The sequence below is a fragment of the Anomaloglossus baeobatrachus genome, chromosome 2, assembly GCF_048569485.1.
Source record: "Anomaloglossus baeobatrachus isolate aAnoBae1 chromosome 2, aAnoBae1.hap1, whole genome shotgun sequence".
Classification (NCBI taxonomy): domain Eukaryota; kingdom Metazoa; phylum Chordata; class Amphibia; order Anura; family Aromobatidae; genus Anomaloglossus; species Anomaloglossus baeobatrachus.
In genome coordinates, this window is record NC_134354.1 from 168,442,714 (window position 1) to 168,469,594 (window position 26,881).

The 26,881-nt window shown below is 48.2% G+C and overlaps 1 protein-coding gene across 1 annotated transcript in view; it reads right to left on the bottom strand.

Annotated features, from left to right (window-relative positions):
• The window catches only part of PUDP (pseudouridine 5'-phosphatase), a 449,753-nt gene extending 440,914 nt beyond the window's left edge, over positions 1-8,839 (bottom strand). The window contains exon 1 of the mRNA XM_075335481.1: positions 8,622-8,839. Coding sequence (XP_075191596.1) covers positions 8,622-8,676 — 55 coding nt within the window. The 5' untranslated portion in view covers positions 8,677-8,839. The remainder of the gene's footprint in view (positions 1-8,621) is intronic.
• Between the last annotated feature and the right edge of the window lie 18,042 nt (positions 8,840-26,881).

A 26,881-nucleotide genomic window follows, 5' to 3' on the forward strand; every position in this document is an offset into this window, starting at 1 on the left:
TGCTACCTGTCTGTGTTCTTCTTGGCTGCCTGCTGCACAGATGTGCATGATCTGTGTGTCCACCCGGACCTTGGGATTTGAGGATCCACCCCAACTATTGAGCCTAACAATTATACACTCCTTCACATTGAATTTGCAACAATAAAAAGAAAATGTCATGGAACTTTGTAAATTATGGGATCAATAGAAATGTTAATGTTATGCAATTGATGAAAAAAAATGGAAATAATTTTCAAAATATCTCAGTTTATTCAGTATCAAATATTAGCATGCCAAGGTATGGAAGTGCCAATATGGCGCTATCAGTGAGATTATTAATGCTTGTCTGAAAAATGTTCTCCAACAGTGAATACATCAGGGCACGTACATCATCATGAAGCACCGCTCGTTGCCATTTCAACAAAGCGTACCAGGAGCTATTTTTCAACACTAAGATGCCAGGCCACATGTTGCTCAAGCCACTGTGAGCAGCCTATTTGGTCTAAATGTGCTACCATGGCTTGCAGCATCTTTAGACTTGTCTCCCATCGAGCACATCTGGGTCATCATTGGCCGGCTATTGCAAAACAGCAACAGATCTTGAGGATTTGCATGGCCAAATGAGTTCATGTCTGTTGATTCTGTGATTTTTAGGATTCCACAACTATTCCTACTTGGTGCTGCAATTTCAGTATTGAACAGTGTAATTGAAATCGCATTGACTGACCTGTTCAAATGAATGTTTGGGCTGATATTACACACCCAAGCCGACAGGTTGAGATGACTATCGAGGGGATGGATCTACATCCTGTCCCTTTAACCTCTAAATGATAAATTCTGTTTTAATCAATGTGCAGTTCCTAATGCTCATTTTTATCAAAGCTGGCAGAGTATTAGGTTTGTAGCATGGGGTATATACATCTTCATATTCGCTTAATTTGAAAGGAAGTACTAACAAAGATGCCAAAAAGTAAACTGAAAACTGGCATCAGACTATATTGGGGATTACGAAGACAGGTGAGATGAGGTTCTCTATCAAAATACAACACAAGAGAACTGACTGACAGCGAGTCCTAATGCAGAGCTGGCTGTCAGGCAGTGCCTAGACGCGGTTACAGTCACTGCTTACAATACACTGAGCAGTGAATGAAACTGTGCTGGCACCACCCGTAATGATTAAAAGCCAAAAGCTTCCAGGATGAATAAAGTTTATTTCCTCTTGGCAGTAGGGCTTTCTGTGCGGGTAATGGGCCAGTTCAAAATTAACGTGCCGATTAACCCCAAATATGCAGGTTAATTGCATTTCTTCCTCATATCACAGGTTGTCCTAGGGTCAGAAAATTATCATGGGGACTAATGAGCAATAACTGAGGACGTTAACATCTCTTCATCACAGAACTATGTTACTGATGTCATCAGTGAACTTACAAAGGTTTAAAGGGCACTTTACACACTGCGATATCACGATCGATATCGCTAGCGAGCGTACCCACTCCCGTCGGTTGTGCGTCACGGGTAAATCGCTGCCCGTGGCGCACAATATCACTTACACCCGTCACACGGACTTACCTTCCTGCGACGTCGCTGTGGCCGGTAGCTTAGAAAGGAGGCGGTTTGTGCGGCGTCACAGCGATGTCACACGGCAGCCATCCAAAAGAAGCGGAGTGGTGGAGATGAGCGGGCGGAACATGCCGCCCACCTCCTTCCTTCCTCATTGCCGGTGGACGCAGGTAAGGAGATGTTCGTCGTTCCTACGGTGTCACACATAGACGAACAACCAGCGGCATGCACCACCAACGATAATATGAAAAGGAGCGACGTGTCAACGATCAACGGTTTTTGACGTTTTTGCGATCGTTGATCGTCGCTCCTAGCTGTCAAACGCTGCGATGTCGCTAACGATGCCGGATGTGCATCACAAACACAAAGACCCCGACGAAATATCGTTAGCGATGTCGCAGCATATAAAGCACGCTTAAGATACCAATGAATACAATACAGAAACTTTAGCTATCACTGATAAATAGGGAGAAGAGCTGTAAGAGCGCTGAGAAATATTCAACTGGAAAAAATACAGCTGAAGTGTTTTATGGCCTTTGTCTTTTACCAGGAGCGTCAATACATTACAAACTTCAATTTCTATAAGAAATCCTTTCTTCTAGCAGGAGAACACACACTTAGCTGGTTTATGTGCCAAGCAAAAGGAAAGTTATTGCAGTCTTTTTCAGTATTCTTGCCAGTTTAATTTTAATTTATCACTTTTGTAACTAAATGATACTAAAAGAGGGAAGTTGTGAGATAAGAGGCTTGCTGTACTATCAGAGAAGTAGCTATAGGGGGTGCATTGGAATCAGTCGCATACCGGCCCTTGAAGGTTCAAAGACCTACTGCCACATGAGATAACTCGCCACATGACAGCTGGCAAGAGATGTGCCCTCAAGCTGCACATTTATATAATATTTAGCTCACAAAATATTTTACTGAAAGACTATGTACAGTAATAGAAAGGAAATTTTAATGGTGATACCTCTCCTCGAAAACCTAATAGCATTATGAACACTCAGATCCCTCCAGATGTCACTGGAGAGCTCTGCATATATGCACAGTTTAGTTGTTGTTATGCAAGGTGTAAAACTCCTTATAAGAAGAGACAACCATTTTAAACATTGATCAGAGGTAGACAATAGGAGTTGACCATGATGGTCCTCCACATTTCTGGCACATGCAAAAAAATTGCTAGCAATCTCCTCAGCTGCACCCACTTCACCCTGCAACAGTGTCAGTGTCAATAGCTCTGCATATGTAGTGCTTGTCATCAACACTTTTCTTAGTATCCACTGCAGCAATCTTCTGAGTTGCCTGCTTGGAACTTTGCATACAATTGTGGCCAAGCCTTTGCAACCACTGCATCTCAGTTTTGTGCACACAAGCACCAGTAACATCGCTGTCACAAGCAAGGCACTCCTAATTACAATGAAATGTCAGCTTACAGGCTTCTCTGGTGAGTTTAATCCTTGCCTTTACCAAATAACAGAACTCTCCTTCAATCAGAAAAAGCATTTATGGATGTAGTGGTCACCTTCTTCTAATGGTAGTCCTCTCTCATAGAAGTGGGCTGGTCTACTGCCCCTGAGATAAATAATACCTTTGCAGCTCAAGTTGGAGCACTTTTATATGCTCCATTGTGGCACTCACTAATCCTATCAAAAGTGAGGGTTAACTAGCACTCATTATTGACTAGCTACGGCACAGGCGTTTCTGTACTACATTTTCCTCCTCTCATCATGTGTCTTACCTCTACTTTTGAAAAAGTCTTGGCTTTTCAACTTCATACTGGGGAAGGCATATGCTAATGCAAACCTATAATTTGTACACTACAGTCTATTTACCAATATATGTTATGTTTGTTTCAAATATCTAGCATTTCATACAAATTAAAGGGAACCTGTCAGGTCCAATATGCACCAATAACCACGAGCAGTTCTGGGTGTATATTACTAATCCCTGCCTAACTGCCCCTGTAGCTATTAGCATACATAAAGAGATCTGTAGAAAAAGTATTTCTAAAGATCCTTTATGATATGCAAATGAGCGCAGGGACTAATCACAAGGGCATTAGTTCCTGTACTAATTCCACCCTCTTAGAATGTTAGCACACCCACAGGGGCGCTCTAACATGCTATTAAATGCAGCATCATCGGCGGTGACGAGCGTACCTGTGTCCGCTGTCACCAATGATCAGAGGTTCTGGCACTTCCAGTCATGCGCAGTATGAAGCCGGGTGTACGTGTCCAGGATTCAGAGAGGTCTACTGAGCAAGACCAGAAGTGTCGGGACTTCTGATAGGCGGAGACAGCGGATACAGGTACGCATGTCACCACTGGGGATGCTGCATTGACTGGCATGTTAGCACATCCCTGTGGGTGTGCTACTATGTTAAGAAGGCGGAATGAGTACAGGAACTAACTCCCTTGGGACTAGTCTCTGCGCTCATTAGCATATCATAAAAGATTTTTACAAATATTTTTTCTAACAATCTCTTTATCTATACTACTAGATACATGGACTGTTAGGCAGGGATTATCAATATGCACCCAGAACTGCTCGTGGTTCTGGGAGCATTTTGCACCTGACAGGTTCTTGTTAAAGTAAAAATATACATTGCATAGTGAGCATACCATATATACCTAAAAGGCACATATAACATAAAACAGTATCACATGACATAACAGAGAATATACACTGCAAAACAATAGCATTTGCATAGTAATAACATTATGTAGGTAACCAAGTCCAGTGCAGCACAATCAACAGAAACCCACAGCACCCAATAAAGGCAGACCTGTGTATAACAATGAGGCCCAATAGTATGACAGATCTTCAGCACACTGCACTGTCACTTTATAACACACCTGTGCATGTGGCTAAGGCCTCACACAGACATATTTTGCAAACAAGAAAAACACATTGATATAGATCAGCATTTTGTACACAATTTTACATTCATTCTTATTTTACATTGAAACAAGCAAAACAAAAGGTTTCCAAGCTTTTTCTATGCATTAAACAGAAATAAAAACCTGAAAGCATTAGGATGAAACATGACATTCATCACAGGGCTTTTATAAAGGACCCAATGACTTGAATAGGCTATGTTGCCTTGTATAGAGAATTGGTTTGCAAGAAAAAGGGCATGTGAAGATGAGCTTAGGCAATAATGTTTATACACTGTGTGCAGAATTATTAGGCAAGTTGTAATTTAGAGGATTTTTTTATTATTGATCGACAACTATGTTCTCAATCAACCCAAAAGACTCATAAATATCAAAGCTTAATATTTTTGGAAGTTTGAGTGGTTTTTTTTAGATTTGCTATCTTAGGAGGATATCTGTTTGTGCAGGTAACTATTACTGTGCAGAATTGTTAGGCAACTTAATAAAAACCAAATATATTTCCATCTCACTTGTTTATTTTCACCAGGTAAACCAATATAACTGCACAAAATTTAGAAATACACATTTCTGACATGCAAAAACAAAACCCAAAAAATTAGTGACCAATATAGCCACCTTTCTTTATGATGACACTCAGCAGCCTACCATCCATAGATTCTGTCAGTTGCTTGATCTGTTTACGATCACCATTGCATGCAGCAGCCACCACAGCCTCCCAGACACTGTTCCGAGAGGTGTACTGTTTTTCCTCCCTGTAGATTTTACATTTTATGAGGGACCACAGGTTCTCTATGGGGTTCAGATCAGGTGCACAAAAGGGCCCATGTCATTATTTTTTCATCTTTTAGACCTTTACTGGCCAGCCACGCTGTGGAGTAGTTGGATGCATGTCATAGAGCATTGTCCTGCATAAAATTATGTTTTTCTTGAACGATACCGACTTCTTTCTGTACCACTGCTTGAAGAAGTTGTCTTCCAGAAACTGGCAGTAGGTCTGGGAGTTGAGCTTCACTCCATACTCAACCCGAAAAGGTCCCACAAGTTCATCTTTGATGATACCAGCCCATACCAGTACCCCACCTCCACCTTGCTGGCGTCTGAGTCGGAGTGGAGCTCTCTGCTCTTTACTGATCCAGCCTCTGGCCCATCCTTCTGGCCCATCAAGAGTCACTCTCATTTCATCAGTCCACTAAACCTTTGAAAAATCAGTCTTAAGATATTTCTTGGCCCAGTCTTGACGTTTTATCTTATGTGTCTTGTTCAAAGGTGGTCTTTTTTCAGCTTTCCATACCTTGGCCATGTCCCCGAGTCTGGCACACCTTGTGCTTTTTGATACTCCTGTAACATTGCAGCTCTGAAACATGGCCAAACTGCTGGCAAATGGCATCTTGGCAGCTTCATGCTTGATTTTCCTCAATTCATGGGCAGTTATTTTGCGCCTTTTTTGCCCAACACGCTTCTTGCGACCCTGTTGGCTATTTGCCATGAAAAGCCTGATTGTTCGGTGATCACACTTCAAAAGTGTGGCAATTTCAAGACTGCTGCATCCCTCTGCAAGACATCTCACAATTTTAGACTTTTCAGAGCCCGTCAAATCTCTCTTCTGACCCATTTTGCCAAGGGAAAGGAAGTTGCCTAATAATTAAGCACACCTTATATAGGGGGTTGATGTCATTACACCGCACCCCTCCTCATTACAGAGATGCAGATCACCTGATTTACTAAAAATCTGAGCTGACCACTACAGGTATGTATAGAATCAGCCTGATAGTGCCAATACTGCACTGGCTTTAGGTTATATACAAAAATTCTGGTGATTGTTTCCCCTTAAGATTCTCTACTCTTTACCTCTGTTGTGACCTCCTTTTTTTACTATGAGCCTCAAAAGTTTACATGGTCTCATTTATTCAAATATGAGCCACAATCTTTGTATGTGGATGATCACATGTCCATACCTGACCAATACTGGCCGCATATGATACATATGTAGGTCCTTTTTAACATCATACTTGAGTTTGTTTAGTTGCAGGGGTGTACATTTGTACTTGTACTTTGTACCTTTTGTTTTCCTGTTTTTCTTAATGGGTTATTTGTGCCCTCACTTTTCTACACTCATCCAACCCCCCCCCCCTTTTTTCCATTCTCTAATGTATTGTGCATTGTATCTAGATAATAAAACATAATTTTTTGACATTTATGAATTTTCTTGTAATTATGCTTGGTACGTATCCTTGTCCTCCTGTGTTTTCAATATGACTTTTGAAGTTTGTACCCACCTGGGGAACATTAATTGGTATATCCCCCGTCCAGAGCAATTCAATATGGCCATATCGTTATTGTGGTTAATATGTAAAAAGAAAAACAGTATTACCTGCAGATATGGGGGTTCTGACGCTGTACGGCCGCCGCTCTGAGAGCTCCGATGTCGAAAGGAAATTAACTTTATTCCTCCCGCGGCCCATGGCTTTCAGTCACAGAGGTGCAGCTTCAGTCACCGCTCAGAGCATAGTGAGGGGCTGCTGTAACCAAGACTGACTGACAGCCAGCTCTGCATTACATTAGTAGAGAGCCAGCTGTCAGTCAGTGCCCGGTTGTCTGTCAGTCAGTGCCCAGAAACTAAATATAGACACAAGGCACTCCCAAAATTCTTGATGCTATGATTTTATTTAACAGTGGATGTGCATAAATAACGTTTTCGGTCACAGAAGACCTTCTTCAGTTGCACATGGGGAGACTGGCTGGTGCTCGTAACACAGCGCGGTATCCACCGCTGCATGGGGGCCGCTCTTTCCATCTACATAATATTCACCATTTCAAGGAAGTGCCATTTTTTATATTCAATCTGTCAGTCAGTGCCCGGCTGTCTGTTCGTTAGTGCTCGGCTCTCTGTCACTCAGTGCCCGGCTTTCTGTCACTCAGTGCCCAGCTCTCTGTCACACAGTGCCCGGCTCTCTGTCACACAGTGCCCGGCTCTCTGTCACACAGTGCCCGGCTCTCTGTCACACAGTGCCCGGCTCTCTGTCACACAGTGCCCGGCTCTCTGTCACACAGTGCCCGGCTCTCTGTCACCCAGTGCCCGGCTCTCTGTCACCCAGTGCCCGCCTCTCTGTCACCCAGTGCCCGGCTCTCTGTCACTCAGTGCCCGGCTCTCTGTCACCCAGTGCCCGGCTCTCTGTCACCCAGTGCCCGGCTCTCTGTCACTCAGTGCCCGGCTCTCTGTCACCCAGTGCCCGGCTCTCTGTCACACAGTGCCCGGCTCTCTGTCACCCAGTGCCCGCCTCTCTGTCACCCAGTGCCCGGCTCTCTGTCACCCAGTGCCCGCCTCTCTGTCACCCAGTGCCCGGCTCTCTGTCACCCAGTGCCCGGCTCTGTCACCCAGTGCCCGGCTCCATTTCGATGACTGTAAGCCAGAGGACGCTGAGAGGAATAAAGTTTATTTCCTCCCAACAGCAGGGCTCTAATGGCGGCAATAGAACATGATTAGCCTGCAGATTAACCCCATATCTGCAGGCTAAAAGTGCTTTGTTTTGGGGGTTTTTTTACAGGACAGGTTCCCCTTAATAAACATGAAAAAGAAATCTTAATCTTTCAACAACAAAAAACAAACACAGGAACAAATAGACAACTCGTTATGAAATGTGGATCAAAAACTATTATATTATGGACAGAAACTAAAAGAAACTGTACAGGGCCTGAGCCACACAGCACATCTCTATTCAGCCCCCATTTGTATATGGAGCCCCAGTACCAGCTGCCATTATTGGGGGCAGCACACCAGGCTCGGGCCTCACTGAACGCTGGAGTGCCAGATGAGCTGAATTAATACGGTAATTGGAGTTCCCGAGTACAACAGATATTACGGTACTGCAGGCAGAGCTGCTGCGCCAATATTTGCCCCACGGTATGAGGGGTTTCTCCAATGCCCAGCAGGGGCCACTGTGTGACCTAGCTCTATGACGTCCGTAGGAGGACAGTCTATTGGCAGATGACGTGCAGAGTATTACACCCGCCCACTGCAGAGGATTGCACCTGCAGCAATGGCAGGCAGAGAATGATGTGAAGTAACCAGCGCTCCCTCCAAGCTGGACACTTTGGAAGGGAAAGAGTTAAGTGGATTGTTAACACTATCGTTTCCACACGGAATAGCAATATTGCAGAAATAAATAGGGAAGAATGCAGCGTACACACCGAGCAGGAGGCCGTCCATGTCAAAGATGATGTGGGTGACGGGCTGCAGCGCCATGCTCGTCAGAGAGTCCAGCAGCGGTCACTGCACACAGCGCACTGTACCGAGATATGAGCGGCCGCGCGCAGTCACACCTCAAGGACAACCACCAGCTAACCGTGGGACAGGAGCCGGAGACTGCTCTGCCCCAGCCCGACCGCCCGCTCCTCCCGCTATGCCTCAGATAAAGGATTACTGAGCAAAGGAAATCCCAGATAATGTAACCATCTCACTGCTGGGAAATAGTGTACTGTACTGAATAATGGGGATATAAAGAGCAAAGAGAATAAATGGCGGGCTTACAGAAAAGACCAGAGATCCTGCACATTACAGAGGGATCAAACAATACAGAGGGATCACACACAATACAGAGGGATCACACAATACAAAGGGATCACACACAATACAGAGGGATCACACAATGCAAAGGGATCACACACAATGCAGAGGGATCACATAATACAGAGGGATCACAATACAGAGGGATCACACACAATGCAGAGGGATCACACAATGCAAAGGGATCACACACAATGCAGAGGGATCACACAATACAGAGGGATCACACACAATGCAGCGGGATCACACACAATGCAGAGGGATCACGCAATGCAGAGGGATCACACACACAATACAGAGGGATCACACAATGCAGAGGGATCACACACAATATAGAGGGATCACACACAATACAGAGGGATCACACACAATACAGAGGGATCACACACAATGCAGAGGGATCACACACAATGCACAGAGATCACACACAATGCACAGAGATCACACACAATGCACAGAGATCACACACAATGCACAGAGATCACACACAATGCAGAGGGATCACACACAATACAGAGGGATCACACACACATGTACCGCCCTGAGAGGGGCCCGGCCTGCTTCTCCGCTGCTCAGGCTGAGCCGCTCGGGGTCCGGGCTCGGGTTGTCGGTGGCACGAGCGCCTCCAGCCCGGTGGCCACGTCGCTCTGTTAAAGGGGAGAGGCAGTGGGGTGGTGGTGGTGGTGGTACGAGGCGCGCAGCCGGGGAGGGCCGAGCTGTCGTCTCACGGGTCGTGATGCCACCCACGGGTCGTTGGGACGGGATGCACCACCGCTGCGGCTGAGGTGATGGCGGGCTCGCCCAAGATCGGTGTTGCGGCCTCAGCCGAGATGGTAGCCCCTCCATGGGTAGGGACGGTGTGTCCCGGGGCCCTGGCTTGGGAGACTGCAAGCGCTGATGTTGTTGTCGGGGTGCAGGGTGCCGTGCCGCGGTGTAGTGTCTGTCGTGCCCAGATGGCACTGGTGTACTCACGATTAATTCACACTCAGAGTCACTGGTAAACCAAAGTTCGGATGTGGTCGGTTCCCGCGGCCGGCTGCTGATGTCCCCTGTGGGGTTGATGGTGGCCCCTTTCCCGTGCACCTCTGGTTGTTGTGTTTCGGCTCCCCTGCCTGGGCAGTGGTAGCCCGCTCCCCGGCGTTGAGCTGCCGGAGGAGCCCTTGGTTGCCCGCAGGCGCTGGCCCGTCGGGTGTTTGGCCCTTGGCGGTGGCGCTCACCCGGTCTTGGTGGGATTTTGCCTTCTTTCGGGACTTTGGGTGTGGATGAACCCATGAGGTCCAGCCAGCAATCAGTCAATTTGCCTATACTCAGTGGCTTCTAAGCTAGGACGGGGTCTGAGTACCCGGTTTCTGGTGCTCCGGTACATGGTTGACTCCCCGGTTCAGAACCGGCGGGCTCCAACCCAGGCCCGGTCCGTACGGTTCCGCCGGTTGCTGTACCGGTACTCCTGCAGGCAGCCACCACCGTCTGCCTGCCTGACGATTCAAGGGTCCCAGGCTCCTACCCGGGTCCCTGACAGCTCTACAGCTCCTCTCCACACTCTCTCTAGAACTTCACTCAACTCCTTTTATTTCCTGCCTCAGGACAGTAGTCTCCTCGGTGGGCGTGCCTTTCCGCCTGACTCCGCCCACCTGGTGTGCCCTACTGGCCCTGAGGGAGGCATCAGGTTTCCCTTTCGGGTGACGTGTATGTGACCTCATAGGGGGTGGGTGTGTGTGTGTATGTGGTAGGTTTTATTACCTGTGACCCCTGGGGTCCAGGGCGTCACACACAATGCAGAGGGATCACACACAATGCAGAGGGGGTCACACACAATGCAGAGGGATCACACACAATGCAGAGGGATCACACACTACAGAGGGATCACACACACTACAGAGGGATCACACACACACTACAGAGGGATCACACACACTACAGAGGGATCACACACACTACAGAGGGATCACACACACTACAGAGGGATCACACACAATGCAGAAGGATCACACAATACAGAGGGATCACACACAATGAAGAAGGATCACACACAATGCAGAGGGATCACACACAATGCAGAGGGATCACACATAATGCACAGAGATCACACATAATGCACAGAGATCACACACAATACAGAGGGATCACACACAATACAGAGGGATCACACATAAAGCAGTGGAATTGCTCACAATGAAGAAGTATCACACACAATACAGAGGGATCACACATAATTCAGAGGATCACACACCATGCAGAGGGGTCACACACAATACAAAGGGATCACACACATTACAGAGGAATCACACACACTACGGAAGGATCACACACAATGCAGAGGGATCACACAATACAGAGGGATCACACACAATGCAGAGGGATCACAATACAGAGGGATCACACAATGCAGAGGGATCACACACAATACACAGAGATCACACACAATGCTGAGGGATCACACACAATGCAGAGGGATCACACAATACAGCGGTATTGCACATAATAAAGAGGGATTGCTCACAATGAAGAAGGATCACACACAATGCAGAGGGATCACACACAATACAGAGGGATCACACATAATCCAAAGGGATCACACACAATACAGAGGGATCATACACAATACAGAGGGATCACACACAATGCAGAAGGATCACACACAATGCAGAAGGATTACACACAATGCAGTGGGATCACACACAATACAGAGGGATCACACAATGCACAGAGAGTGCTGTCGGACAGAGGGAGTGGTCTATAGATGTACATTGTGAGACTGTGACCGGGGTTATCTATGACGGCCGGTATGTCTCGCCCCGGTTGTGCTCACTCCATGATAGAAAGTAAATCCACTCTAGGGTTAATGCTGTTTCCCTACAGGCTAAAGGAAGGGTTAAATGGAGACAGGAACAAGGGCAGGTGTGCCGGGTGTGAGGGAGTGAACAGAACTCCCTGAGTTCTCTGCTGGAGAGGCACATGTTTATTGTGGTGGACTTTTGTTTGGATTAAACCGTGTGCTGTGAACCTTAATGCCTGGATCCCGTGTCTTCTGCTGCGCAGCCGACCGTGCTACCTCACATATGGTGGAGAATGCGGGCATGCCAGCTCGGTGAGGTGTAGCATCCATCCCTGGTGACCCGGTAGCACATGTCCTGGATTCGAGCGGCTATACTACAGCCCAAACCCGGTGACGCCATGGAGGACATACTAAGGCAGCTGGCTCAGGCTAATGCACAGCAACAACAGGCTAATGCACAGCAACAGCAGGCTAATGCACAGCTACAAGAGGCTAATGCACAGCAGCAACAGACCAATGCACACCTGCTCCAGGCGTTGGAACGTCAGCAGCAATCCTTGCAAGTGCAGGACAAAAGGCACCAAGAACAGCTGGTTCAGGCCAATGCACGTCAGCAGCAAGCCTTGCAATTGCAGGAACAAAGACATCAAGAACAGATGGTTCTCCTGGCCAAGTCGATCCGTGCCGGACCGGCAGCAACAACCCCGGGACCGGGTGACGACGGCAGCGTCCGGAAAGCGGTGAGACAAGCGTTGCAAAAGATGACCCCGGGGGATGATGTGGAAGCGTTCCTCGCGGTGTTTGAGCGGGTTGCCGAGCAGGAAAAGCTGCCGACCCCCCAGTGGGCTGAGGTATTGTCGCCCTATCTGACGGGGGAACCCCAAAAAGCGTACCTGGACCTCTGTACCGAGGACGCCATTGACTATGTGACCCTGAAAGCCGAAATACTGGCTCGGTTGGGGGTGAATACCTATGTACGGGCTCAGCGGGTAAATCAGTGGTTCTATGAGGAAGCCAAACCCGTACGCTCCCAGGCCTATGACTTATTGCATCTTGTAAAAAAGTGGTTGCAGCCTGACACTCTGAGCCCGGCGTAAATGGTGGAAAGGGTAGTAGTGGATCGTTTTGTGCGCACTTTACCCGTCACCGTTCAACGGTGGGTAGGACAGGGGGACCCGAGTACCCTGGACCAATTAGTGTCCCTGGTAGAGCGGCATGTGGCTACGCAGGACTTGATACGGGACACTGAGACTTTGCGTACCGCCCGTCGGTCCGGCCCCTCCAAGCCTAGGGCCAAGGACCCACCGCTGACAACGGTACAGGAGTCCCCTACCGTCCCGTCAGAGGCCGCGGCCGCCATTCCTGAGGTCCGGAAGGTTCTGTACCCTAAACGACAACCCGTCAAGGGGGTTTCCGTCCTCATTAGATGTTGGCGGTGCCAGCGGGTGGGACATATGGAAGCCCAGTGTCCACTCACCACGGAGCCCATGGATTGTGGGGTTACCCGGCGGGGTTCAATGTATGCTCAGGTGGTGTGTACCGCTGACCTGGTCTCCCCAAAGACGGAGCCCCACTTGTGCCAAATACAGGTGAATGGATGTCCGGTTACAGGATTGTTGGATTCCGGGAGCTTTGTGACCCTTGTGCGATCCACCTTGAGGGCTGAAGTAAAGGCCACAGGACGTACCGTGGGGGTGGTTTGCATACATGGGGACCGCCGAGACTATCCCACGGGGATTGTCACCATCACAGCACCTTGCGGTCAGGTGCAACATGAGGTGGGACTTCTTAACACTCTTCCTTATGACGTGATCCTCGGAAGGGATCTGCCCTATTTTTGGACTTTATGGAGGGGACCCTCTAAGTCCCCTCAGATATTGGTCAGTCCGGGACCTGAGCCCTACAATCCTGAATCCGGGACGCCTGCCGTAGGGGTCACCATGATAGGGACAGAGTGTGAACCCGATAGGTCACCCCTAGAGGTATTGGCAGGAGTGGCTGAAATGGTCGAGCCCATCCCGGAGTTGGAGGCATCCCCAGATACGTTTGGGACAGCCCAACTCCAGGACCCTACATTAATACATGCCCGGAGTCGGGTGACAGTAGTTGACGGGGTGGCACAGCTGCCCGGTGCCCAGGTAAGGTACCCCCATTTCGCTCTTAAGCAGGATTTACTCTACCGGGTAGATGAAATACGGGGCGTGGGGGTAGAGCAGTTGGTGGTGCCCCAGCCGCATCGCCGGCGGGTCCTCGACTTGGCTCATAAACACCTTATGAGTGGCCACCTAGGGGTCAAGAAAACGCAGGAGCGAATATTGCAAATGTTCTATTGGCCCGGGGTCTTTGGGGAGGTAAAACGGTTCTGCGAAACCTGCCCGGAGTGTCAGCTTACTGCACCCCTGACCCATTTTCGCAGTCCGTTGGTACCGTTGCCCATTATAGAAGTCCCTTTTGAACGGATAGGGATGGATCTGGTGGGGCCCCTCATAAAGTCCGCTCGAGGGCACCAACACATCCTAGTGATCGTTGACTATGCCACCCGGTATCCCGAGGCGATACCTCTCAGACATACTGCAGCAAAGCTTATAGCTCGGGAGTTGTTTGCTGTGTTCTGCCGGGTGGGGTTGCACAAGGAGATCCTTACGGATCAGGGGACCCCATTCATGTCTAAAGTGACCAAAGAGCTATGCCGGCTACTCCAGATCAAGCAGTTGCGTACGTCTGTGTATCATCCTCAAACGGACGGTTTAGTCGAGCGTTTCAATAAAACCCTGAAAACCATGCTCAAAAGGGTGATTTCAAAAGACGGGAAAGACTGGGATATGATGCTTCCCTATTTGATGTTTGCCATCCGTGAGGTGCCACAGGCATCCACGGGGTTTTCGCCTTTTGAATTGTTATACGGGCGACATCCCCGGGGATTGTTGGACCTGGCAAAGGAAACATGGGAACAAGAGCCCACCCCCCATAAAAGTGTGATTGAACACATTTTAGGAATGCAGAACCGCATAAGCGCGGTCATGCAAATTGTGAAGGAGCATTTACAGGAGGCTCAGGCCGCGCAAAGCGGCCGCTACAATAGACAAGCCACAGTGCGGACCTTTAAACCCGGGGATCGGGTGTTGGTATTAATCCCCACGGCGGAGAGTAAATTCCTGGCTCAGTGGCAAGGCCCCTACGAGATAAAGGAAAGAGTGGTGGTTAACTATAAAGTATTGCAGCCCGGTAGGCGGAAACCTGAACAAATATACCATGTCAACCTATTAAAACCTTGGCAGGAACGGGAAAGCCTGATGGCTGTTTTTTCCCCATCTCCCTCCTCTTCGGGTCGTTCACCTCCGGCTCCAGCGACCTCCGGAGAGGACGAACCGGAAGTAAGGATTGGAGAAGCCCTCACCAAGACACAGAGGCGAGAGGCCAGACGGTTGGTTCAGCAGAACCCCGATGTCTTCTCCGAGCTGCCCGGTAGGACCAGTCTGATACAACATGATATTGTCACTGAGCCCCATCTGAAGGTACGCCTGAAGTCATACCGGGTACCGGGGCTCGACGACAAGCCATATCAGAGGAAGTAAAGACAATGTTACGCCTGGGGGTCATCGAAAAATCCCGGAGTGAATGGGCTAGTCCGATTGTCCTAATACCAAAACCCGATGGCTCCTTAAGGTTCTGCAATGACTTTAGGAGATTGAACGAAATATCCAAGTTCGATCTCTACCCCATGCCCCGGGTGGATGAGCTGATTGACAGGCTGGGACAGGCGCAATATTTTACCACGCTCGACCTGACCAAGGGGTACTGGCAGGTGCCACTGACGGAGTCCGCCAAGGAGAAAACCGCTTTTGTTACGCCGGAGGGTCTCTTCCACTATGTTGTCTTGCCTTTTGGGTTACATGGCGCTCCGGCCACGTTCCAGAGGTTGATGGACTTAGTGCTGGAACCCCACCAGGCGTATGCATCAGCGTACCTTGATGACATCATTATTTACAGCTCCGATTGGCAGACCCACTTGGAACAGGTGCAAGCGGTGGTGGACGCGCTTCGAACAGCCGGATTGACAGCCAATCCCAAGAAATGTGCGTTGGGACTCACAGAAGCCCGCTACTTGGGCTACGTGATAGGCCAAGGAGTGATCAAGCCCCAAATTAACAAGGTTGAGGCGATCCAGAAGTGGCCTAGACCCCTGACCACGAAGCAGGTTAGGGCCTTCCTGGGTATCGTGGGATACTACAGGAGGTTTGTAAAAGATTTTGCGGGACTATCAGCCCCCTTGACGGACCTTCTCAAAGGCAAGACGTCCGTCATGGTGCGCTGGACTCCGCAGGCCGAGGACTCCTTCCAGGCCCTGAAAGGGGTCCTGTGCGGACAGCCCGTTCTTGTAAACCCTGATTCCGGAAGGAGTTCATAGTACAGACTGACGCCTCGGAGGTCGGCCTGGGGGCAGTGCTGTCTCAGGTGGTTCAGGGGGAGGAACACCCCGTCACCTTCTTAAGTAGGAAGCTCACCCCTCCCGAGCGGAATTATAGCGTAGTGGAGAAGGAGTGCCTGGCGATCAAGTGGGCCTTGGAGTCCCTACGCCATTACCTGCTGTGACGGCAGTTTCGCTTGGTGACTGATCACTCTCCGCTGGTCTGGATGAGGTCCGCCAAGGAACAGAATGCCCGGGTTACCCGGTGGTTCCTTTCTCTGCAGAACTTCCGGTTTACGGTTGAACACCGGGCCGGTAGGTTGCAGGGCAACGCCGATGCCTTGTCCCGCGGCCCGTGTTTGATGGCGGGAGTTCAACCCCGCACGCTTGAACTGAGGGGGGGGGTATGTGAGACTGTGACCGGGGTTATCTATGACGGCCGGTATGTCTCGCCCCGGTTGTGCTCACTCCATGATAGAAAGTAAATCCACTCTAGGGTTAATGCTGTTTCCCTACAGGCTGAAGGAAGGGTTAAATGGAGACAGGAACAAGGGCAGGTGTGCCGGGTGTGAGGGAGTGAACAGAACTCCCTGAGTCCTCTGCTGGAGAGGCACATGTTTATTGTGGTGGACTTTTGTTTGGATTAAACCGTGTGCTGTGAACCTTAATGCCTGGATCCCGTGTCTTCTGCTGCGCAGCCGACCGTGCTACCTCACAACATGCTCGTGCCCAATGAGCTATATTGGCAAAACAAAACGCCAGCTCCGTGTACGGATAGGGGAACACCTTGGCGATATAATACACAAGCGAGATACACCAATCACTAGACATGTGGTACAGTGCCACCAGGGGAATCCCAAATCTATCCAATTTCAGGTGATTGAGGTGATACCGAGATCTCCACGAAAGGGCAACTGGGACAAGAAAATTCTGCAGCGGGAGGCGAAATGGACCTATCTGCTTGATACCTTAAAACCTAAAGGCCTAATTGAGGTTCTCAGCTTCACTAGTTTTATTGAATGAGCGTCGCTAATCCACTAAGAGTTCTTATGTAAGAAAACCCTGAAAATATTGTTTTGAGGATTTTCCGTATCCAGTGTAAGCACCCAGGATAAGGGGTGTTAAATTATATCTGTCAACAATAGATCCTGAATTGCCCATCCTTCATCCCATAAGAAATGGGGTATATGATGTTAAATTAAATTATATACTATGTATCTGCGGATGTGGATGTGTAAGACATCCTTATAACTGCCCCATAATATATCTTATATGAATGTCCCATGATGGTGACAAGTGCCATAAATACTAAATGGGTGGGATTAAGATCAACTTATAATTACCCCATTTAGAACAACACTGTACTTATAGAGAGAGTGTTAGCTGCTGTGACTATAATTTTGGCAGCGCTGTAATACTAGCACTGCTGGATGACCTGTAATATAGTACTTGGAACACAGGAGGTTGTGATGGGTTAATCAGCCCTGATAGATGTGACCTGTCTAAATGCCTTGATGCAACTTATAAACTAGCAAAGGCACAGATGCGATCCTATATATTCATTATCTAAGAATGAGAATGGACAGGCGGCTCGGGAACGCAGATGCGTCTCATGCACAAACAGGCTCTCATGTAACACACAGCACGTTCGCTAGGGACCATATGGAGCGCACGCTGCATTCCACGTGATTCACCGCCCAGAAGATATGAGTCATCAGGTGGGCAGAGTTTAATTAGATCGTGCCCTGGATGAACGTGATAACAAACGCTGATACCACCCTTGCATACTAACGAGGGGTGCAGCGCAGCGCTCCACTGAGATTGCTGCTGGGGATGACATCATCCAGCTAGATGAGGGAAGCCCCGCAAAACACGTGGCATATGAAATACCGCCCACAATAGGAGGCGGGAAACCTTGAATCTGCAAGAGCCAGGATAGGCTGCTTCTAAGGGGGATGGGATCTTTAACCCCTTTAAAGATACTCATGAAGCACGCGCACCAGACTATTAAGGAGTCGGTGCCACAGTGAAACGCTGCTATTACAAGCACTCACTGTTTTCAGAGCCTCCCTTATGATGCACTGTTGATCTGGGAGGAGACCTTCACCATTACAGTCAGCACGCGACAGGGTGATCCAGGACAGCATCCGGACCCCTATAGGGTAACTAACAACTACCCATCTATTGGAAGGACATATGGAAGCATGAGGTATGTGCAATTCAGGATGGATGGGTCATGGGATGGCGAAATGTGATACATTTCCTAAGTGATGATATGTTCTAATTATAGATTGATGGCCTAAATTAAACAGTGACAACTTGCAAATTACATCTCCCCTGATGAACCCTGCTATATTGGGGAGAAACGCGTCGGGAGTAATAACGGTCCTGGCAAGATAAGTGCTAGGACAGTTGGGCCTATCATACCTTCTGTCAAGACCTTTTATATCTCTCCAGAACTCTATTATAGATATCTCCCTAAACAATATAGTCTACTAGTTCATTTAATGACTGAGGGCCGATAGCTTTAAGAACTATACTAACTGGAGTACTGGGGATGAATAATTCTCTCTTTTTAATTCACATAAGGTCTTGACTTATGACTTGTGACGCATGACCACTTAATCACTCCAACACATTGCACTGGTGGTGGTTATAGGCCTGAAATAGTGACAGGGGCATATAGGGCTAGCCACCGAGGAACGGGGGCACCCAAAAACTTTAAGGTGTATTCACCTCCGTTGCCAGGTAGGGATAAACATTAGGGAATATTAGGTCCCTCTATCCCATATCGCGATATCATTAAAAGCCACGAACGGGGAGCGCACGCCCTTGGCCCACTGCCCTATTTTCAGGACCTTATACACTATTCACAATTCACGACTTTTTGTCTAGTGTTGAACTACTGGGTATGACCCCAAGGTTTGTTTAGATTGGGAACATTTTAATGAATATTTAATAAAATTTATGTTTTAGAGGTTTTTTCATGGTTATGGGTGTTTTATATGACAATACAGCACAGATTAACCCCTTCACCCCCGGCCACTAAAACACCCTAATGACCTGGCCATTTTTTGCAATTCTGACCAGTGTCACTTTGACAGGTTATAACTCTGGAACGCTTCAACGGATCCTGGCGATTCTGAGATTGTTTTTTCATGACATATTGTACTTCATGTCAGTGGTAAATTTAGGCCGATATTTTTTGCATTTATTTGTGAAAATTTAGGAAATTTTGCGAAAATTATGAAAATTTCGCAATTTTCAAACTTTGAAAATTTATGCCCATAAATCTGAGAGATATGTCACACAAAATAGTTAATAAATAAACTTTCCCACTTGTCTACTTTCCATCAGCGCAATTTTCGAAACAATTTTTTTTCCGTTAGGAAGTTAGAAGGGGTCAAAGGTCATCAGCAATTTCTTATTTTTCCAACAAAATTTACAAAATAATTTTTTTTAGGGACCACATCACATTTGAAGTGACTTTGAGAGGCCGAGTTGACAGAAAATACCCAAAAGTGACCCCATTCTAAAACCTGCACCCCTCACACTGCTCAAAACCACATCCAAGAAGTTTATTAACCCTTTACGTGCTTCACAGCAACCAAAGCAATGTGGAAGGAAAAAATGAAAATTTTACTTTTTAACACAAAAATGTTACTTTAGCTATAAAATTTTCATTTTTACAAGGGAGAAAAGAGAAAGTGCACCCTACAATTTATTGTGCATTTTCTCCTGAGTACGCTGATACCCCATATGTGGTAAAAATCAATTGTTTGGGCGCATGGCAGAGGTCGAAAGGGAAGGAGCGCCATTTGAATTTTTGAACGCAAAATTAGCTGCACTCATTAGCGGACGCCATGTCGGGTTTGAAGACCCCCTGAGGTGCCTAAACAATGGAGCTCCCCCACAAGTGACCCCATTTTGGAAACTAGAGCCCTCAAATAATTTTTCTAGATGTTTGGTGAGCACTTTGAACACCTGGGGGCTTCACAGAACTTTATATCGTTGAGCCGTGAAAAGAAAAACATTTTTTTTTACCACAAAACGGTTGCTTCAACTAGGTAGCTTTTTTTTTCACAAGGGTATCAGGAAAAAATGCACCATAAAATGTATTGTGCATTTTCTTCTGAGTACGCAGATACCTCATATGTGGTGGAAATCAAATTTTTGGACATACGGCAGGGCTCGGAAGGCAAGGAGCACCATTTGAATTTTTGAGTGCAAAATTAGCTGCACTCATTAGCGAACGCCATGTCGGGTTTGAAGACCCCCTGAGGTGCCTAAACAATGGAGCTCCCCCACAAGTGACCCCATTTTGGAAACTAGAGCCCTCAAATAATTTTTCTAGATGTTTGGTAAGCACTTTGAACACCTGGGGGCTTCACAGAAGTTTATATCGTTGAGCCGTGAAGAGAAAAAAAAATATTTTTACCACAAAACGGTTGCTTCAACTAGGTAGCTTTTTTTTTCACAAGGGTATCAGGAAAAAATGCACCATAAAATGTATTGTACATTTTCTCCTGAGTACGCAGATACCTCATATGTGGTGGAAATCAAATGTTTGGACACACGGCATGGCTCGGAAGGCAAGGAGCGCCATTTGAATTTTTGAGTGCAAAATTAGCTGCACTCATTAGCAGACACCATGTCGGGTTTGAAGACCCCCTGAGGTGCCTAAACAAGGGAGCTCCCCCACAAGTGACCCCATTTTGGAAACTAGAGCCCTCAAATAATTTTTCTAGATGTTTGATGTGCACTTTGAACCCCTGGGGGCTTCACAGAAGTTTATAACGTTGAGCCGTGAAATGAAAACAAAATTTTTTTACCACAAAACGGTTGCTTCAACTAGGTAGCTTTTTTTTCACAAGGGTATCAGGAAAAAATTCACCATGAAATTTATAGTGCATTTTTTCCTGAGTACGGCGATACCTCATATGTGGTGGAAAGTGATTGTTTGGGTGCATGGCGGGGCTCAGAAGAGAAGGAACGCCATTTGACAGCAAAATTGGTTGGAATCATTAGCGGACGCCATGTCACGTTTGGAGACCCCCTATGGTGCCTAAACAGTGGAGCTCCCCCACAAGTGACCCCATTTTGGAAACTAGACCCCTCAAGGAGTTTATCTAGATGTTTGGCGAGCCCCAAGGGGCTCCACAGAAGTTAATACTGTTGAGCCAGGAATACAATTTTTTTTTTTTCACCACAAAACTGTCACTTGAAGCAGGTAGCTTTTTTTTCCACAAGGGTATCAGGAAAAAATGCACCATAAAACGTATTGTGCAATTTCTCCTGAGTACGCAGATACCTCATATGTGGTGGAAAGTAATTGTTTGGGCGCATGGCGGGGCTCAGAAGAGAAGGAACGCCATTTGACAGCAAAATTGGTTGGAATCATTAGTGGATACCATGTCACGTTTGGAGACCTCCTATGGTGCCTAAACAGTGGAGCTCCCCCACAAATTACCCCATTTTGGAACTAGACCCCCTCAAGGAATTTATCTAGATATTTGGTGAGCCCCTTGTACCCCCAGGGGCTCCACAGAAGTTGATAACGTTGAACCGTGAAAATTATTATTTTTTTTTAACCACAAATTTTTTGCATCAATCAGGTAGTTTTTTTTTTTTACAACGGTATCAGGAAAAACTGCACAATAAAACGTATTGTGCAATTTTTCCTGAGTACGTAGATACCTCATATGTGGTGGAAAGTAATTGTTTGGGCGCATGGCAGGGCTCAGAAGAGAAGGAACGCCATTTGACTTTTCAAATGCACAGACGCGGTGCACTAATCGGCCGCTGCAGGACGCACGGTCGGATGCGATACAAAAAGCGTTGGGGATACGTAAAAAAAAAGTCACGCCAAAAATTGACCATGGATGCAGATACGTTATGTGCATCCCTGATCAGCGCTTGGCAGGATGCACGGACGGATGCGATACAAAAAGCATCGGGGATACGTAAAAAAAAAGTCACGCCAAAAATTGACCATGGATGCAGATACGTTATGTGCATCCCTGATCAGCGCTTGGCGGGACGCACAGACGGATGCGATACAAAAAGCGTCGCAGATACGGAAAAAAGTCACGCCAAAAATTGAGCAGGGATGCCGATACGTTATGTGCATCCCTGATCAGCGCTTGGCGGGACGCACAGACGGATGCGATACAAAAAGCGTCGGGGATACGGAAAAAAAAAAGTCACGCCAAAAATTGACCACGGATGCCGATCCGTTATCTGCATCCCTGATCAGCGCTCGGCGGGACGCACGGACGGATGAGGTGTAAAAATGGACAGGGGATACAGAAACAAAAAAAAAAAGTTATACTCACAGTACCCAGAAGATTAGCAGGAGGATCACTGACCAGAAGAGCTGCAGGAGGAACAGATGGCAGAGAGATGGACAGCTTTACAGGAGCAGCAGGCAGGACGTTGGACAGCTCTGCAGAATGCCCAGGAAGGACCCAGCGATGGAGGCAGATGTGATCGCGCCAGTTAAGACCTCGGACGACCCGGTGAAGACAGGTAAGAGGACGTCGGGGGAGAGCAAAGGGGGAGAGAGCAGAGGGGGAGGTGGGGAGACCAGAGGGGGAGACCGGAGAGGGATCTGCAGAAGCAGAATAGAGATAATGGGGGAGGCAGTCAGATCGCAGGGGGAGCAGATCGGGATGTCGGGGGGGGCAGATCGGGATGTCGGGGGGTGGCAGATCGGGGCGTGGGGGGGCAGATCGCAGGGGGGCACGGGCAGGGGCCATCACGGGAGCGTGCAGGGGGCACCACGGGAGCGCGCACGGGCTGCAAGGTGAGCACAGTCCTCACGTGCAGCAGGAGCGGTGACATCAGCGTCGGCAGCAGCAGCGGTGGCGTGGTACCACAAGTACCAGCCACTGCACGCTGCAGACATGTTGGGGGAGGGCTCGCAGGCCAGCACAGGCCTGGGGAGGGCGGCCACCGGCAGATCAGACCGCCCCACTGCACACTGATTGGAGCGATTGCGCGTCATAGCACGATCGCTCCAATCAGTGCTGCAGGGGCTGGGGGCGACATTTTAGAGCTCCGGCTATGATTTGTTGAAGCTGCTAGAGCAGATCATAGCCGGATCTCACAGTATCGCAGTAATTCTGGCATTATTTTTGCCGAAATTAGTACGAACGATGTGGTTGGCGGTTCAGATTTGAACAGCCAATCCCATCGATCGTCGATAGGGAGTGGCGATGCCACCCCCCCTGGGGTCAAGCAAAGGTCCCTTGCTGTAAGAAACAGCAGGGGACATCATTTGAAAGCCGTTGCTATGGCCACGGCAATCAAATAAAGTTTAGGCCGTAAAATTACGTCCCTGGTCGTTAAGTCACGTTAAAATAGGACGTAATTTTACTGCCCGCGGTCGTGAAGGGGTTAAGTTAAAAAAAATTTTTGGAGTTTATGTCGGACAACTCTTTTAAACATTTTGTTTCCTTTGTGTGTATTGGAACAAAATGAATCTGAAAAAGAGGCACATTTGACATAATTTCATGCAAAAGTGGGCTGAACAAAAATTGTTGGCACCTTTCCAAAAACGTGGGTAAACAGCTTTTTTTCAAACATATGATGCTCATTCAAACTCACTAGCGGCAAGTATCAGGTATGGACAATATGGAAATCACACCTGAAACCAGATAAAAAGGGGAGAAATTCACTAAATCTTTGCATTGTGTTTCTATGTGTGCCACACTAAGCATGGAAGTATAATATATATACATACTGTGAGACTCATGTGGGTTTAGTGGATGAGGGCAGGTATATCTCACCCCGGTATCGGTCCTATGTGACTTAGCCTGGCCAGGATCACCTGGCTACTAATGGATTAATGGGAGGTGAAGGACGGAGGTAAAAGGAATCTGGGAAGTTGGGGGAGGGTCTCCATCTGGGAACACAGTAAGCCTGTCTGTGTAGGAGACACTTGTGAGGAGCAGTGCCTGATGTTTGTATGGTTTAGCTGGAAGGGAGAAGCCCTCCAGTTGGTAGTTAGGATAACACTGTGTATAGTTAGTGCCGGACAGGCAAGGATTTATTTTGTTGGTGTTTTTTTTTCTTTTTGTTTATGCTTCACTGCAATAAACCTGACCAAGCGTCAGTTACACCTTGAATTCGGCTGTCTGCCTGAGGTGAATACGTGCCCTTTGAACCCAGCAAAGGCGATCCCGGAGCGTGTTATCACATTGTGGTGGAGAACGCGGGCAGCACGTTACAGCGCATCATAATGGATGACGTGGTGAAAGCGCTGGTACAATCCGCAGCTGTGCAGCAAGAGGCTAATCGCTTGATGCCGGCACAGTTGAAGGAACTGGTGGAATCGACGGTTAAAGACCGCCAACTTTTGCAGCAGGTGGCGCAGCGTCTGGCGACCGTACCGGAGAGTAATGCGGAGGCTGACCAGAGGGTGATTCATGTGAGTCGGTGCTGGCAGAAATTAACCACAGAGGACGATATGGAAGCTTACCTGACCACGTTTGAACGGACGGCGGAGCGGGAAAAGTGGCCAAAGGAGCAATGGGCCGACTTGCTTGCACCGTTTCTGGCAGGTGAGGCACAAAAAGCCTACTTTGATCATGAGCCTGAAGCAGCGCATGACTTTGATAAACTAAAAGCCGAGATCCTTGCCCGGCTGGGAGTGACGACGGCCGTGCGAGCACAGAGAGTTCATCAATGGACTTATCAGCCCGATAAACCACCGCGGTCACAGATGTTTGACCTCATTCACTTGACCAAGAAATGGCTACAGCCCGAGGTTCTGACGGCGCCAGAGATGGTACAAAGAATCGTTCTTGATAAATACCTAAGAGCTCTACCGCCATCTCTGAAGAGGTGGGTAAGCCATGGAAACCCCACGACAGCGGATCAGCTAGTGGATCTAGTGGAGTGTTATTCCTTGGCAGAAGGACTTATGGACGATGCTACACATCCTCGCTCTTCCCCTTCTCGACGAGGATCTGGTAAGACTGTTCCAGGGTCATGGGGAGGAGGAAAATATCCTAAGGCAGTGGAGGAGGAAAACAGGACTGCTGGCCCTGTGAGGGCTAAGGTGCCAAACTATGGTCTTAGCAAGGGGCCCGTGAGGTGTTTCCGCTGCCAGGAGGCGGGCCACATTGCTGCAAACTGTCCAGTAACTGCAGAACCGATGCAGTGTGATGTCACGGACTTTGAAAAACGCAGGGCTATGGTTGCACGGGTAGTGTGTGTTGCTGCATGTCAAGGCGATATGAAAAAACACCTGTGTGAAGTGTCCATTGATGGCAATACTGTTGTTGCACTATTAGACTCGGGAAGTGTGGTGACTCTGGGAAAGGCCAGTCTGGTGGCAGTCCCGATGGGACCGTCAGATAAATTTTCTGTGACATGTGTGCATGGAGACAGCTGCTCGTACCTCACAACGGTCTCCTGCATTACTACGCCCTATGGGTCTGTGCATCATAAGGTGGGACTAGTACCAGCACTATTGCATGATATCATTTTGGGCAGGGATTTTCCCCACTTCTGGCAGTTGTGGGAGAACCAATTAGTACCCCAGGGTAGCCGCACGGATGATCCTTCTCCCACACCTTGTGTGGGCCCGGAGCCACTAGAGGATGCCCCACAAGAGGGTTCAGAGGAGGAATCCGCTGAAAACAACCCCAAGTTCCCCTTTTCAGTTCTGGCGGGTGATTCCGATGAACCCGGGGCAGAGGCAGACACGGGTGGCTGTCCCCCTTCCTCTTGGCTGAATTTGGAAGTCCAGAAAGATGACTTCCAAAGTGAGCAAATGAGAGATCCTACCCTTTCTCAGGCTATAAAAAATGTTAAAATGATAAACGGGGTGCAGGTGGATGCAGGTACTAGGCTGTCTTACCCCTACATGGCACTGGAGAATGACTTTCTCTATCAGATAGAGAAGAAGGGGGATGACACAGTACAACGATTGGTTGTGCCGAGAGCCTACAGGCGGAGAGTGCTGGACCTGGCACACGGACACATGATGGGGGGACACCTGGGGGTCCAGAAAACTACCGAAAGGATATTACACTGTTTTGTTTGGCCCGGCATGCATCACGATATTCGCACCTATTGCGAGTCTTGTCCTGACTGCCAAATCTCTGCGCCTAGGCCCCGTTTCTGTAGCCCCTTAGTACCTCTGCCTATCGTCGAGATCCCATTTGAGAGAATTGGGATGGATTTAGTTGGACCCCTCCCCAAGTCTGCACGAGGACACCAGCACATCCTTGTCATCTTGGATTATGCCACTCGTTACCCCGAGGCCATCCCTTTGCGTAACACGGCCACCAAGACCATTGCCAAGGAGCTGGTCCATGTGTTTAGTCGGGTTGGTGTCCCAAAACAAATACTCACAGACCAAGGAACCCCCTTTATGTCTAAAGTAATGAAAGAACTCTGCAGGCTGTTACAAATAGCACAGTTATGCACCTCCGTGTATCACCCTCAAACGGACGGACTGGTCGAACGGTTTAACAAAACTTTGAAACAGATGCTCCGTAAGGCGATAGACAAGGACGGGAAGAACTGGGACTACTTACTCCCGTATTTGCTTTTTGCCATCCGGGAGGTGCCCCAGTCTTCCACCGGGTTCTCTCCTTTCGAGCTTCTGTACGCCCGACGTCCCCGTGGACTGTTAGATGTCGCTAAAGAAACCTGGGAGGGACAGGTCACCCCGTTCAAAAGCGTAA